The 13858-nt window shown below is 43.0% G+C and overlaps 1 protein-coding gene across 8 annotated transcripts in view; it reads right to left on the bottom strand.

Annotated features, from left to right (window-relative positions):
* The window catches only part of RYR3 (ryanodine receptor 3), a 559072-nt gene that overhangs the window by 371254 nt on the left and 173960 nt on the right, over positions 1–13858 (bottom strand). For all 8 annotated transcript variants that reach the window (XM_070797211.1, XM_070797214.1, XM_070797210.1 and 5 more), the window contains exon 2: positions 3997–4116. In XM_070797211.1, coding sequence (XP_070653312.1) covers positions 3997–4116 — 120 coding nt within the window. The remainder of the gene's footprint in view (positions 1–3996; positions 4117–13858) is intronic.

Below are 13858 nucleotides of genomic sequence, written 5' to 3' on the forward strand. Positions count from 1 at the left end.
TCTCATTTTATTGCATGGTTAACATTAGTTTCCAAGAGCGTAAGAATGGCACCATTGGTTGTGAAATCTGATGGTAGAGAGTTAGGAGAAATAGCTAGTGAAAAGGGAGGGAACAGGACAGAAGAGGGGTGTGCACAGCTGGAGCCGACTATAGGAAAGCCTGGAGCCACATAAAATGGGTTAATCTAGCAGGCTGCTCCCAGGAGTGGTGACAGGAAATTCTGAAGACCTATCTATCCTTTCCACGAACTTATCCTGTTTTTCTGTGAGAAGCCCTCATGGTGCACTTTCTTCGTACTACATACAGAAGAGACACACACTCATGCAATGATAGCATGGGTGCCAACTCTAACAACTGGTTTATCCTTTTGGAAAACCAATTTAATGTTGTTTATACTCTGTTGCCATTAATTCTTCTCCTGAAAAATAATTCAGGAAGCAAGAGTAAACCAACAAAAACCACGTACATGAATTTTTCTTTAATAACCATGAAGATTACATAGCAATATGGAACTGGATGAAATGTGAAAGAAAAAAGGCAGAAGGTCTGAATATCCATGATGAGTGTGACTTTGAAAATATATGGGTACATGTGGACAAAGGCCAGAGTGAAAAACAAAAATGAAAATAGTTGGGACAGGGAATACAGTCATAGATGACACATGTCTTACAAAACTTCTTCAGTTGTGTTATCTTGTTTTAAATTTAAAATGAAAAACCAAAATAAGAACAATCAGTCAAGTAGGTGTTAGCAAGGGTTTTTCTCATCCCTGATGCACTTCTGAGTGGTATGGGTTATTATTTTACACCTGAGGGATGCAAAGAATTCTTAGGTTATGATACATAGTTCTCTTTAATTTGTTTTAGGTAATCTGGCCTAGGTACTAGTAAATCACAATAGCCAATGGTTAAACATCTGCTGGATCATGGAAAAAGCAAGAGAGTTCCAGAAAAACATCTATTTCTGCTTTGTTGACTATGCCAAAGCCTTTGACTGTGTGGATCACAATAAACTGTGGAAAATTCTGAAAGAGATGGGAATACCAGACCACCTGACCTGCCTCTTGAGAAATCTGTATGCAGGTCAGGAAACAACAGTTAGAACTGGACATGGAACAACAGACTGGTTCCAAATAGGAAAAGGAGTACGTCAAGACTGTATATTGTCACCCTGCTTATTTAACTTGTATGCAGAGTACATCATGAGAAACGCTGGGCTGGAAGAAGCACAAGCTGGAATCAAGACTGCCGGGAGAAATATCAATAACCTCAGATATGCAGATGACACCACCCTTATGGCAGAAAGTGAAGAGGAACTCAAAAGCCTCTTGATGAAAGTGAAAAAGGAGAGTGAAAAAGTTGGCATAAAGCTCAACGTTCAGAAAACGAAGATCATGGCATCTGGTCCCATCACTTCATGGGAAATAGATGGGGAAACAGTGGAAACAGTGTCAGACTTTATTTTTGGGGGCTCCCAAACCACTGCAGATGGTGATTGCAGCCATGAAATTGAAAGACTGCTTACTCCTTGGAAGGAAAGTTATGACCAACCTAGATAGCATGTTGAAAAGCAGAGACATTACTTTGCCAACAAAGGTCCATCTAGTCAAGGCTATGGTTTTTCCAGTGGTCATGTATGGATGTGAGAGTTGGACTGTGAAGAAAGCTGAGTGCCAAAGAATTGATGCTTTTGAACTGTGGGGCTGGAGAAAACTTTTGAGAGTCCCTTGGACTGCAAGGAGATCCAACCAGTCCATTCTAAAAGAAATCAGTCCTGGGTGTTCATTGGAAGGACTGATGCTAAAGCTGAAATTCCAATACTTTGGCCACCTCATGCAAAGGGTTGACTCATTAGAAAAGACTCTGATGCTGGGAGGGATTGGGGGCAGGAGGAAAAGGGGATGACAGAGGATGAGATGGCTGCATGGCATCACTGACATGATGGACATGATTTTGAGTGAACTCTGGGAGTTGGTGATGGACAGGGTGGCCTGGCATGCTGTGATTCACGGGGTTGCAAAGAGTTGGACACGACTGAGCGACTGAATTGAACTGAAATAGAGTTTGCTGCTGCTGCTAAGTCGCTTCCGTCATGTCCGACTCTGTGCGACCCCATGGACTGCTAAACAAATATTAACTAATTTAAATCTTAATAACAACATTCTTAAGTTGTTACTACTAAATTTCCATTAAGCAGATGAAGAAAACTAAGTTCAGAATGGTGAGGTACCTTGCTCAAGGCCCTAGCTTAGCTGGTGAGTGGTGAACACAGGATTCAGACTCAGAGTCTGGCTCCAGAGCAATGCCCTAAACCGATGTCCTATACCTTACTCAATGGATGACTAGCAAATGGTACATGGGTTTCTAATTCAGACCAATGTTCTTTTCATTACACCAGACTGCATCTTATCTGGAAGATGAAAAACCTGGAAACAAGACTGAGTGACTTGCTCATGGTCACGTGATGAGCTAATGGCTGAGAATCAACTTCTTTACTTATAATCTAATGATTTTCCTATTATCCCAGACTGCTGGAAATGAAGAGAAAAATACCTAACTAAGAGCAAAAGTAAATGAGGAAAGACCTCAGGGAAATAAAACCTAAGACCTCTAAAAGATAAAAATCTTCTTTGTCTCTTTGCTCTGCCATTTATTTGAATGTGACTCTGTCCTTCGTGCTACTGACAGATGCCTGTGCTCGTGGACCAGGGACCTCCCTACATGGGAGAGAGGCAAGTTATGAAGAGCAGAAGGGCTTCAGGGAGGCGTGGCCACCATGGGGCACACTTGATGTTCTAGGATTTGGCCAAACTGCATGTGTCTGTGCTGTATATGTTAACATGGAGAAATGACATACTAATCAGGCGGCTTTGCTGGAAAGTATAACCATTTTCTGATTTAAAACATTCTATAGGAAAAACTGAGCATGGAGGTATGGTGATGGATAATTGTATGCCAACTTGGTTAGACTATAGCATTCAGTTATTTAATCAAACACCAATCAAGATTTTGATGTGAAGATACTTTGTACATATAATTAACATCTACAATCAGTTGGCTTTAAAAGGGATTATTACCCTTGATAATGTGGGTGGGCTTTCTCCAATCATTCAAAGGCCTTATGAATAAAACCTGAGGTTTCTTGGAGGAAAAAAATGTCTGCCTTAAGACAGATTCAACTCTTGAGTTTCTAGTTGATCTGACCTATGGATTTCAGATTTCCCAGCCCTCAAAACTGCATAAGTCAATTCCTTAAAATAAATCTGTATCCATCCATCCACCTGTCCAGAAAAAGGAAGAGATCCTATTGCTTCTGTTTCTCTAGAAAACCCTGACTGATACAAAGGTTTTTCCAGGACTGCAAAGTACTGTGAGAATACGGGCACACAGATCCACCTGACATACAGTTTGTGAAAAGTAGAAAGCAAATGAAAATGGAGGAAGCAAAGTTTCACTGAGGAGAGAGAACACTACATGCCCCCACACAGGCGGGGACCAGGGCAAACATTCCTTTCTGCCCCTGGGTCACAGCAGGCAGTTACAACCACCTTGGCACAGTTGCAACTGAAAGTGATGAGCTTGTTGTGAGACACAGGCCCAAGGACCCACGAATCGCTGAGGCAATAAAATGATAGCTGGGAGTAAAGAAAACATACTTAGATTTCTAGGAATTAACAACAAGGAAGGTGTTCAGGGCATAATAAAAGCATCTTCTCCCTGAAGACTGACAGTGACCTCAAGGCATCTCCCCCATGTGCTGCTGAACACTTAAAGATAGGTACTATTAATTCTTCGCATTCCTCTGGGCTTCCACTGTATAACTTTCTAGGCTGGGGAGAGTTATGGGATCTACTTCCCATTTCAAAAATAAGTATGTCTTTCGAATTTCTTCCTCACCACCCTCCTCACCCTCATCATCACTTCCCAGCAGTCCCATTCCCAGACGACTGCTTGGGAGGCCAAGAGGGAAGGTGCAGAGCAGACGGTTAATCTCACCTTGGCTTCTGAAGTGGGTTCCAAGAAGCACAGGCGATTCCCAAGTCCCTCGGCTGCCAGGCAGAACTTCCTCTGCTCCTTGTGAACGTTGGCGATGCACTGGAGGACCACTTCATCTTCCTGCCAGGGGAACAGAGACCCATGTGAGGAGCAAGGGACTACCTCCCAACACAGAGCCAAGCCCCTAAGGCACCCTGCTGCATCTTCATCAGGTCTGCTGAGGGGCACATGCCTTTGAATATTAGATAAAGGAGAGTTTGTTCCTCGCATGGCATACCTGAGCTCCTCCCCTGAGTCAGGATTCTACTCATCTCTGGGGAGTGGGGTAGCAAGGACTTGGAAGAGAGGTACTACTTAAGTTCACAGCGTGAGCCTCCCTTCTGAAACGTACAAACTGCACACCATCCAGGTAAGCAGAGGATTTCAACCCTTGAGGGAACCTTAAACTAAACCTAAGCAATTTCTCCAAATAAACAATTAAACAATGAGGGAAACTGAGATGGCAGCAGAGATCAGAGGGAGGCAGGATCCGTGGAGGGAAGGTCCATTCTATGACAGGCTGGAAAGAGACATACTTTGTTGGAGGAGAGGGATGTATGCAGTGAAACGCATTCGGAGATGACAGAGGAGGCTGTGGAGGATACCAGCAGATGCCTTTAATTTTAAATTCTCTTTTATATTGAGTTATAGCTGACTGAGAATGTGGTGTGTTTCAGGTGTACAGCAAAGTGATTCAGATAAACACAAGCATATATAACACAGGGAACTCTACTCAATACTCGGTAATAATCTACATGGGAAAGGAGATGCATTTTAGATATGCATCTAAGGAAGATTAAAAGGAAAGGAAGACTGAGAGAAGCCTTGAGGATCCAGGCTGGAAGGACGAGTGGTCAAAAAGAAAAGCCAAGGAAAGGACTTTCCTCCTAGGCGGCAGCCTCAAAAGCAGCCCTCCTCCAATTGCAGACACCTTGTTTGAGTGGCATTCCTCTGCTTGATGGTCCAGAAATGAGGCTGACCTCCATTTACAGGAACATGATCACCCCCTGCACAACCCTGCCTGACCAGGAGCGGCAAACCTCTTCCTTACCCATCCCTCCATCCTTGCTCCTCCAACCTGTCAGTCCACATGCTCTCTCTCCACCGCCACCTGACCTCGGGTTTCAAACATCAAAGAAGACTTCCAGGCATAGTTGAATTAAAGGGGGAACCAGAGGCGCCCCAGGTGGAAGTGCTTCTTCTCAGCACTTGCTCTCCTGTTTCCCGTCTCAGTTCCAGATCCGCTTGTCTTAGTGTCAATCCTATCCTACAGTACTGGAAAGGCACACTAAATAGACATGCTTTTTCCTCCACGGTGCCTACAACACATCTAGTCACATGGAAAAATGAAATCCTCTATGTGGTGGGAGCATGAAGAGATTCAGTAGGACCAACCCCCACAAAGAGGTCTGCAATGCCCAGGGATTGGCCAGCGGCGACAGGGAAATTTGAGACGTCACAAATCACAGACATATGAAGTGAACATTGAGGGAATAAAAAAGGCTCCATCCTTTCACTAGCCCTGAAATGTCACTGTTCATCACTAAATTGAGTCAGTAGTAAATTCAAGCCTCTGCTTCAGAATTCAGTCTTCAATTGAGTTGAGACAGAAGAAAACTCCAGAATATCATTTCTCTCGAAATGTGGGCTCAGGGGGATCTCTGAAAAAAATGAAGTTTTTCCCAAGGCAGAGTATACCCCAGATCCCAGGCCCAATACCATCCCCCTGGGGGGCACAGGGAATGGGGGAGGATTCTGAGTTGTCAAAACTTCAGAAAGGTGCCACGAAACGGGCGTGGCAGTTCAATGGTCTGTACTGCAAGAGGCAGTCCCCAAAACACATAATTTTTCCATCCAAAATGTCAAGAAGACCTGTTGAGAAATACTTTAAGTATCTCCTACCCACGTACCATTCACCAATGGAAACACGCATTTGGAAATCACAGAACTGGATCTATGGACCAGATTTCTCACAAAGAGAAAGTCAACAAAGTTTTCTTTATAATATGTGTCTTAGAGAATCACCTTTCCCATGTTCTTTCCACCCTAAAGTGCCCAAACCATCTTGCACTAGCTGCCTCAGGGATCTATTTGTCTTCTGAAATTGACCTGTGCTGTAATTCACATCCTCATAACCTAGGCTACCAATCAATTCATGAAATAAAGGAATTGCCCTGGCTCAGTAACCACTTCCTGAAGAGCACTCACATACAGGCACTGTCCAAGTCAGCACTCTGGGGGATACACGTGACTGTGCGGCTCTGGACCAACTTACCCTTCTCCAAACACGTTCACTTTTTTCCACCTGCTGTCTGGAACTGTACAGCTTGGACTGACCTGGCTGTAGACACCACCTGGCATGGCAGCCTGTACCTGCCTTCCTTCCAGACAGCAGCTATTAGCACCACAAACCTTCAACAGACAGACATCTGGGGCGAAAGAGTGCTTGATGTGGAAATCTTTGCACCATTTGGAATCATGAGATGAGTTAATTTAACTCATTTCATTAATTCTCTCACTCCCTAGTGGAACACAGAACACAACCCCTTCTAGGCCATTACCAACTCTATTTAGTTTACTCATCCCTATACTGATGTATGCTTTCTCCCCTCTTGTTATCTCTCTTCCTTTATCCCTTTGCTTTAAAGCAAATCTGGGAATTTCCAGATAACGCTATTTCCGAGGAAGCCCCATTAACTGAAGGCTGCAAATTCTCCCACTTTTGTTATCTTTTCTTCCAGAAACTCTAGCTCCCCTCACAATCCTCAGTGCCAACTCAGATGATTACTTTTCAACTCAGGTGCCAAAAATCTTCTATTCTGAGACACATGATAGCCAATCTCCACATCTTCTTTGGCAATCTATCAACAGACTAGTGACTTCTCCCATCCTTTATCTGACTCTTAATGACAATTGGGGAATTTGATAAACATTTTTGTGTGAATTCAACTGACATTTATTGAGTGCCGTCCAAGGGCAAAGAATTCTTCCAGGGTATCATGAAGTACACCAGGTTTTGTAAGAGGTGATATGTTAATATTGTAATAATGGAGCTGACACCTGACAGGCCAGCCCACAGCCTTTCTCCACTCTGCTTTAATCATCATCTCAAGTAATTTCAAGGTTCTTGTGGACAATCTATTCAAAATGAATCAATTCAGTTCAGTTGCTCAGTCGTGTCCAACTCCTTGCAACCTCATGGACTGCAGCATCCCAGGCCTCCATATCCATCACCAACTCCCGGAGTTTACTCAAACTCATGTCCATTGAGTTGGTGATGCCATCGAACCATCTCACCCTCTGTCATCCCCTTCTCCTCCTGCCTTCAATCTTTCCCAGCATCAGGGTCTTTTCAAATGAGTCAGGTTGCATCAGGTGGCCAAAGGATTGGAGTTTCAGCTTCAACATTGGTCCTTCCAGTGAACATTCAGGACTGATCTCCTTTAACATGGAATGGTTGGATCTCCTTGCAGTCCAAGGGACTCTCAAGAGTCTTCTCCAACACCATAGCTCAAGAGCATCAATTCTTCGATGCTCAGCTTTCTTTATAGTCCAACTCTCACATCCATACATGACTACTGGGAAAACCATAGCCTTGACTAGACAGACCTTTGTTGGCAAAGTAATATCTCTGCCTTTTAATATGCTGTCTACTACTACTACTACTAAGTCGCTTCAGTCGTGTCTGACTCTGTGCGACCCCATAGACGGCAGCCCACCAGGCTCCCCCATCCCTGGGATTCTCCAGGCAAGAACACTGGAGTGGGTTGCCATTTCCTTCTCCAATGGCATGAAAGTGAAAAGTGAAAGTGAAGTCGCTCAGTTGTGTCTGACCCTCAGTGACCCCATGGACTGCAGCCTTCCAGGCTCCTCCGTCCATGGTATTTTCCAGGCAAGAGTACTGGAGTGGGGTGCCATTGCCTTCTCCGAATATGCTGTCTAGGATGGTCATAACTTTTCTTCCAAGGAGTAAGAGTCTTTTAATTTCATGGCTGCAGTCACCATCTGCAGTGATTTTGGAGTCCCAAAAAATAAAGCCTGCCACTGTTTCCACTGTTTCCCCTTCTATTTGCCGTGAAGTGATGGGACCAGATGCCATGATCTTCGTTTTCTGAAAGTTGAGCTTTAAGCCAACTTTTTCACCCTCCTCTTTCACTTTCATCAAGGGGCTTTTTAGTTCCTCTTCACTTTCTGCCACAAGGGTGGTGTCATCTGCATATCTGAGGTTATTGATATTTTCCCAGCAAAATTAATTCCAGCTTGTGCTTCCTCCAGCCCAGCGTTTCTCATAATGTACTCTGCATGTAAGTTAAATAAGCAGGGTGACAATATACAGCCTGGACATACTGCTTTTCCTATTTGGAAACTGTCTGTTGTTCCATGTCCAGTTCTAACTGTTGCTTCCTGACCTGCATATAGGTTTCTCAAGAGGCAGGTCTGGTGGTCTGGTATTCCCATCTCTTTCAGAATTTTCCAGTTTATTGTGATCCACACAGTCAAAGGCTTTGGCATAATCAATAAAGCAGAAATAGATGTTTTTCTGGAACTCTCTTGTGTTTTTTGATGATCCAGTGGATGTTGGCAATTTGATCTCTGGTTCCTCTGCCTTTTCTAAAACCAGCTTGAACATCTGGAAGTTCACGGTTCACATATTGCTGAAGCCTGGCTTGGAGAATTTTGAGCATTACTTTACTAGCGTGTGAGATGAGTGCAATTGTGCAGTAGTTTGAGCATTCTTTGGCATTGCCTTTCTTAGGGATTGGAATGAAAACTGACCTTTTCCAGTCCTGTGGCCACTGCTGAGTTTTCCAAATTCGAAATGAATACCTTGACCTAATGATTGCCCCTCTGCTTTGGTAACACACTCTAATGAAACTTCCTTGTCATGACCTAGAATGAATCCAGTTCTAAAATCCAAAACTGGACTTTTACTATACAGATGCACTCTTCTCTCTTGCTTGCTTTCTCATTGCACTATTCTTGCTTTCCCCTTCAGCAAATTGGCCAGTTCCAAGAGAGCACACTGCCATCGTCATTATTTTCTCCACCTGAGCAAGGAAAATGATTGATTTTTTGGAAAGATAAAACACCACAACTTTGAAGTTTGGGGAGTTTTAAAAATATTGTGTACTAAATCATATAAGTAGAATCTAGAAAAATGGTATAGATGATTTACAAAGTAGAAATCAAGACATAGGGAACAAACATGGATACCAAGGGGGAAAAGGGGAGTGGGATGAATTAGGAGATCAGGATTGACATATATACATACTGTTGATACTATGTACAAAATAGACACCTAATGAGAACCTAACTATATGGCATAGAGAACTCTACTCGATGCTCTGCAGTGACCTAAATGGGAAGGAAATTCCGTTCAGAGGGGATATATGTGTACATGAATATATATGAATCAGTACAGCTGATTCATGTTGCTGTATTGCAGAAACTGACACAGCAGTATAAAGCAACCATACTCCAATAAAAATCAAAACAAACAATAAATAAATTTATGAGGGTTATTTTTGGTAACATTCTCAACTTGTTTGAACCTTGCTTCACTGAAACACAATCATAAATTTTTTCCTTTTTCATAGGACTTATAGCAGACTTAACTCAGTCAATATCAAATAATAATAGCTTCCATCTATAATAGAAAGAGAGGCAAACTAAAGGGAAGAAAGCACTAGTCTGGAGGGCATAATAATCAGAAACAGTAAGACCTTTCAGACCCAGCCTCTGTCCTTGGGTGGGCGTTATGAATCTCCTGGGGCCCCAAGAAATTATCTGCATAAGACCGCAGAAGGTTTTCCTTCTTTTACCAAATAAGTCAAAAGGTCTCGGCCTGGCTTTGAAAATGTCTCCACCACTGAGTTCTCCCCTCCACCTCTCGTCTTATCTTCCTTCATTCCTATTGCCTACCATCTCCCAAATAAGTCTTGCTCAGAGTTCATGGAATGCTCCTCCTTGAAATCCCTCCTTCCTTTGTTCAACTCTTGAAATCCTTCCTTCCTTCATTCAACTCCATATTCTCCTAGTTCTCCTCCCTTTCCGATGGATCCTTCCCATGTTCTCTTTCTCCTGCCACCCCTAAATATAGGGATCACTCAAGGATGGGTCTTTGTCATTTTCCCTTAGAAATCTCACTCATTCTTCAGGCTTCCAGGTTTATTCTGAGAGTCATTATGCCATCTGTACTTCCAGTAGGGCTAGTGGTAAAGAACCTGCTTGCCAATGCAGGAGACATAAGAGATGATCCCTGGGTTGGGAAGATCCCCTGGACAAGGGCATAGCAACCCACTCTAGTATCTTTGCCTGAAGAATCCCGTGGACAGTGGAGCCTGGTGGGCTACAGTCCATAGGGTTGTAAAGAGTCAGACACGATTGAAGCAACTTAGCACACACACACTCACACACACCTCCAACCTGATGGCATTCTATAGTTCCAAATCTCCACCTATTGATCCATGGACTTCTCAACATCTCAAACCAATATGTTCCATTGCATCAAAAGGCTTCCTTTTCCATGTATTCATCTTTTTATTATGATTCCTGTATTTGTCAATGACATATCCAACCCCTCTGCAGCCCAGGCTCAAACACCATCACCTCCTATCTGAGTCTTCTCTCTCCCCTCTTCTGCAACATATGGACCAGAGGAAGCAGACACTGGAGCTCTAGAGCTCAGAACAAGGCTATAACAATACCCAAAGCAGTCTTCCTTTGGTCTTTTACTGGAGGCACAGCCCTGACTTCATCATTTTCCTGCTGAAAATCCACAATGACTCTACACTGTCCACAAAACAAATATAAATTTCTTAAACCAATATATAAGGACCTCCACGTTCCAACTTCTTCCCTACAGACGTCTTTGCCATCTCTACCTCTGTGCCTTGATTTGCCGTTTTTCTGTGATCACAGATTCGCTGGCCTCCCAAGCTCAGCTTAAATATCATATTCTTTATGAAGTCCAGGTCACTATGCCTCTCCTGCCAAACTTCCATAGCAATTATTACTGTCCTCTTGCATAATGATTATTCACAATATGCCGTATCCCCAGTTATGTATTTGGAAATGGCTCACATTTGCTGATCTCTGACTGTGTAACAGGCACTGTGTTTTATGGACAATAACCCATTTAAACTTCTTGTCAATGCTGTGATGTAGGTACTATTGTAATCTCCATGTGACAGATGAGAAGCCCCTGTGCAGAGCAGTTGAGTAACTTGCCTAAGGTCTCCGGGTGGCAAGGGGTGGAGCCTGGTATCCAGTCTGGACAGACTGTATCCACATTCTCTTTCCCAACTTCTCTCAGTTGGCCATTTACCCCTTGAAGGCAGGGTCCCCATCTGGTTCACCTTTACACCTATTGGGATACTCACAAGCATGGTGCCTTAAACACATCATGCACCCAATTATAACTTATTAAGTGGGTGTGTTTCCACCTTGCAACCCCAGTTAATTACAAACTCTGTTAGAGCAGAAAACAGCTTCCCCATCCAAGCTGGGAATGTAATGTGTTTGGTAAAATCATGTTGGCTGATTGGAATTCAAAATCTGATTAAAAGAAGAGATTACTCTCATGGAACAATAGTTTTTGTAGAAGGGGTCACTGCTTCACTGATGAGTCAGAACTGAGTAAAGTTATAAAAAGAGAATAGATATTGACATAAAGAAGGAATGGGGAAGAAGCCATAATGAGGCTTTGGAGCCCATTTCAAAATTTCTTAGTTTCTGTTGCTTAATTATTATTGCTGATAATAATAACCATTCATTCTATACCAGACACTCTGCTGAAATCTAGCCTCCCCTCCTAGATGATGTAACACTCATAACAACACAACCATTCTAAGAATGAGGAAACCAAAGCTCTGAGGATTTAGCTAATTTTAATGAATAAACATTTAATGAACAGTCACTATGTGACACCATGTTCCAGCACCTCAGTTTAGTCCTTACAACTTCCCTAATATTCTCTCTATTCATAGATAAAGAGGCTGAAGCATAGAGAGCTTAATTAACTTGCCTAGCATCACACCACATGTAAGTAACAGTTTCCAACCTTGAACCTGGGATTACATGAATCAGGAGCCTGTCCTCCTGATCATGATGCCAAAACAGCTCTTGACTCCAAGAGAGTGACCTTAGCAATAGATTTGAAATACGTCTTCCTGATTCTAAGGCCCATGGTGATGGTGTTGATAAAAATAAATATATCCTGGCCCTCTCACATGGTGATCCAACTTCAAAAAGTAACCAAATCAGAGAGCATGATGCCAGAGAGAACAGCCAGAGACCTTAAAATCAAATAAAATCAAATTTCTCAGTGTCCCATGACTATAACAATGGAAGGAGTGAACATCATCCCTAAACTTGTAGCAGTGCAGGGGAGGTGGGGGGATGATTAAAATCCAAGGTATATCGTATATCAGCATCCCCCCAAGCCATGTGGTTCACAAGCGCTGGCTATTCCTGTCATAGCTCCAGCCTGGGTGGTGCTGAGTGATTGTCCCCGAACAAGAATATACAGCCTTTGGCTCTCTTGGCTGAGATGTCCTATTATCACAGGTTGCCTCTGACAACGTTCTTCCCATACCCCGCTAGAGAACTTTGAACTTGAAAATGAATGGAGCTTGCCTGTTCTATTCCTGCTGCTTCTTTCTTATACCCCAACTCCCAGCACCAGGGCCAGAGAAGGTCTGTGTTTGCCATCTTGGAGTTGATGGATGGGGGCACCCTGGCTCCCTCTCTTCTCTCTGGGTCATTTGTAGAGGACTCTTTGGGACAAAACAAAATGGCTGAGAGCCCTATTTAAGGTCGAGCATTAGGCAGTTGACGACAGCCCTATAGTTAGCTGTGCACATCACCGGTGCTGAGCAGCTCGTGAGCAGGGGCATGTGGGACAGAGCGCAGTCCAGCAGATTTCATGGCCTACCTTTAAGTGCAGACAGGACTGCAGAGGACAATCCATAACCATTTATTGCTTTAAAAAGGAATATGTGGCCTCGCCACTCTTCTTGAACAGCAGGCACTATTTTGGGAACTGATACAGTTAGAGCTACCTGCTAAATATATATACCAACATGGGTGAGAGAACTTATTCCAAGGCTTTACCCAAAAGCATCTCTTAAATGAAAAATAAGTGGGTTATTGGGATGACAGGACCATCTACAGACTGTTTCATAAGGATTAACAGCACTGGCGGTCTACTGTGCCCTAGGTATCAATCATTTTAACTATTTGCTTCCTCAGATTCTAAGCTCCTCAGGGGCAGGAACCTCTCATTTCCCCTTGAATCCTCAGTGTCTGGCATAGTGGCTGGCACTAAGTAGAAAAGCACATACTTGTGAATTTAATGAAAGAACCATATATATTGAAAATTAGTAATATTAACAAAATACTGACATATAAAAATTGCATCATGAAGATATTTCTGCATTTCCTTCCTTGTAGAGTCTAGAATGTCAACATGGAAACAGTTGGAATGTTATATAAGGCTCTGTAATATCCTGTTCACTTCTACAATGGCTCAATGAGACCTACAGATATTCTTAATCCCATTTTAAAAATTATTAAGCTACTATCTCTGATTCCTTACTACTCATTGCTTGTTGCACAATGCAATAAAATGGAAATGCCAGGATCCAAGAGACAAAATTGATAGAGTTGATAATTCCTTCCTTTGTAAAATACAGTCATCATTCGGCTCATAGGGTAGACTTTCTCTTGCATGTTGCTCCTATTCGAGAGCATCTCCTTCTCAGGTTCCTTGGCTGGCCACGCCTCATTTTCTCCTCTGTAATGCGGGAGCTGTGCCCCCACA

The sequence above is a fragment of the Bos indicus genome, chromosome 10 (genome assembly GCF_029378745.1).
Source record: "Bos indicus isolate NIAB-ARS_2022 breed Sahiwal x Tharparkar chromosome 10, NIAB-ARS_B.indTharparkar_mat_pri_1.0, whole genome shotgun sequence".
NCBI classification, from domain to species: domain Eukaryota; kingdom Metazoa; phylum Chordata; class Mammalia; order Artiodactyla; family Bovidae; genus Bos; species Bos indicus.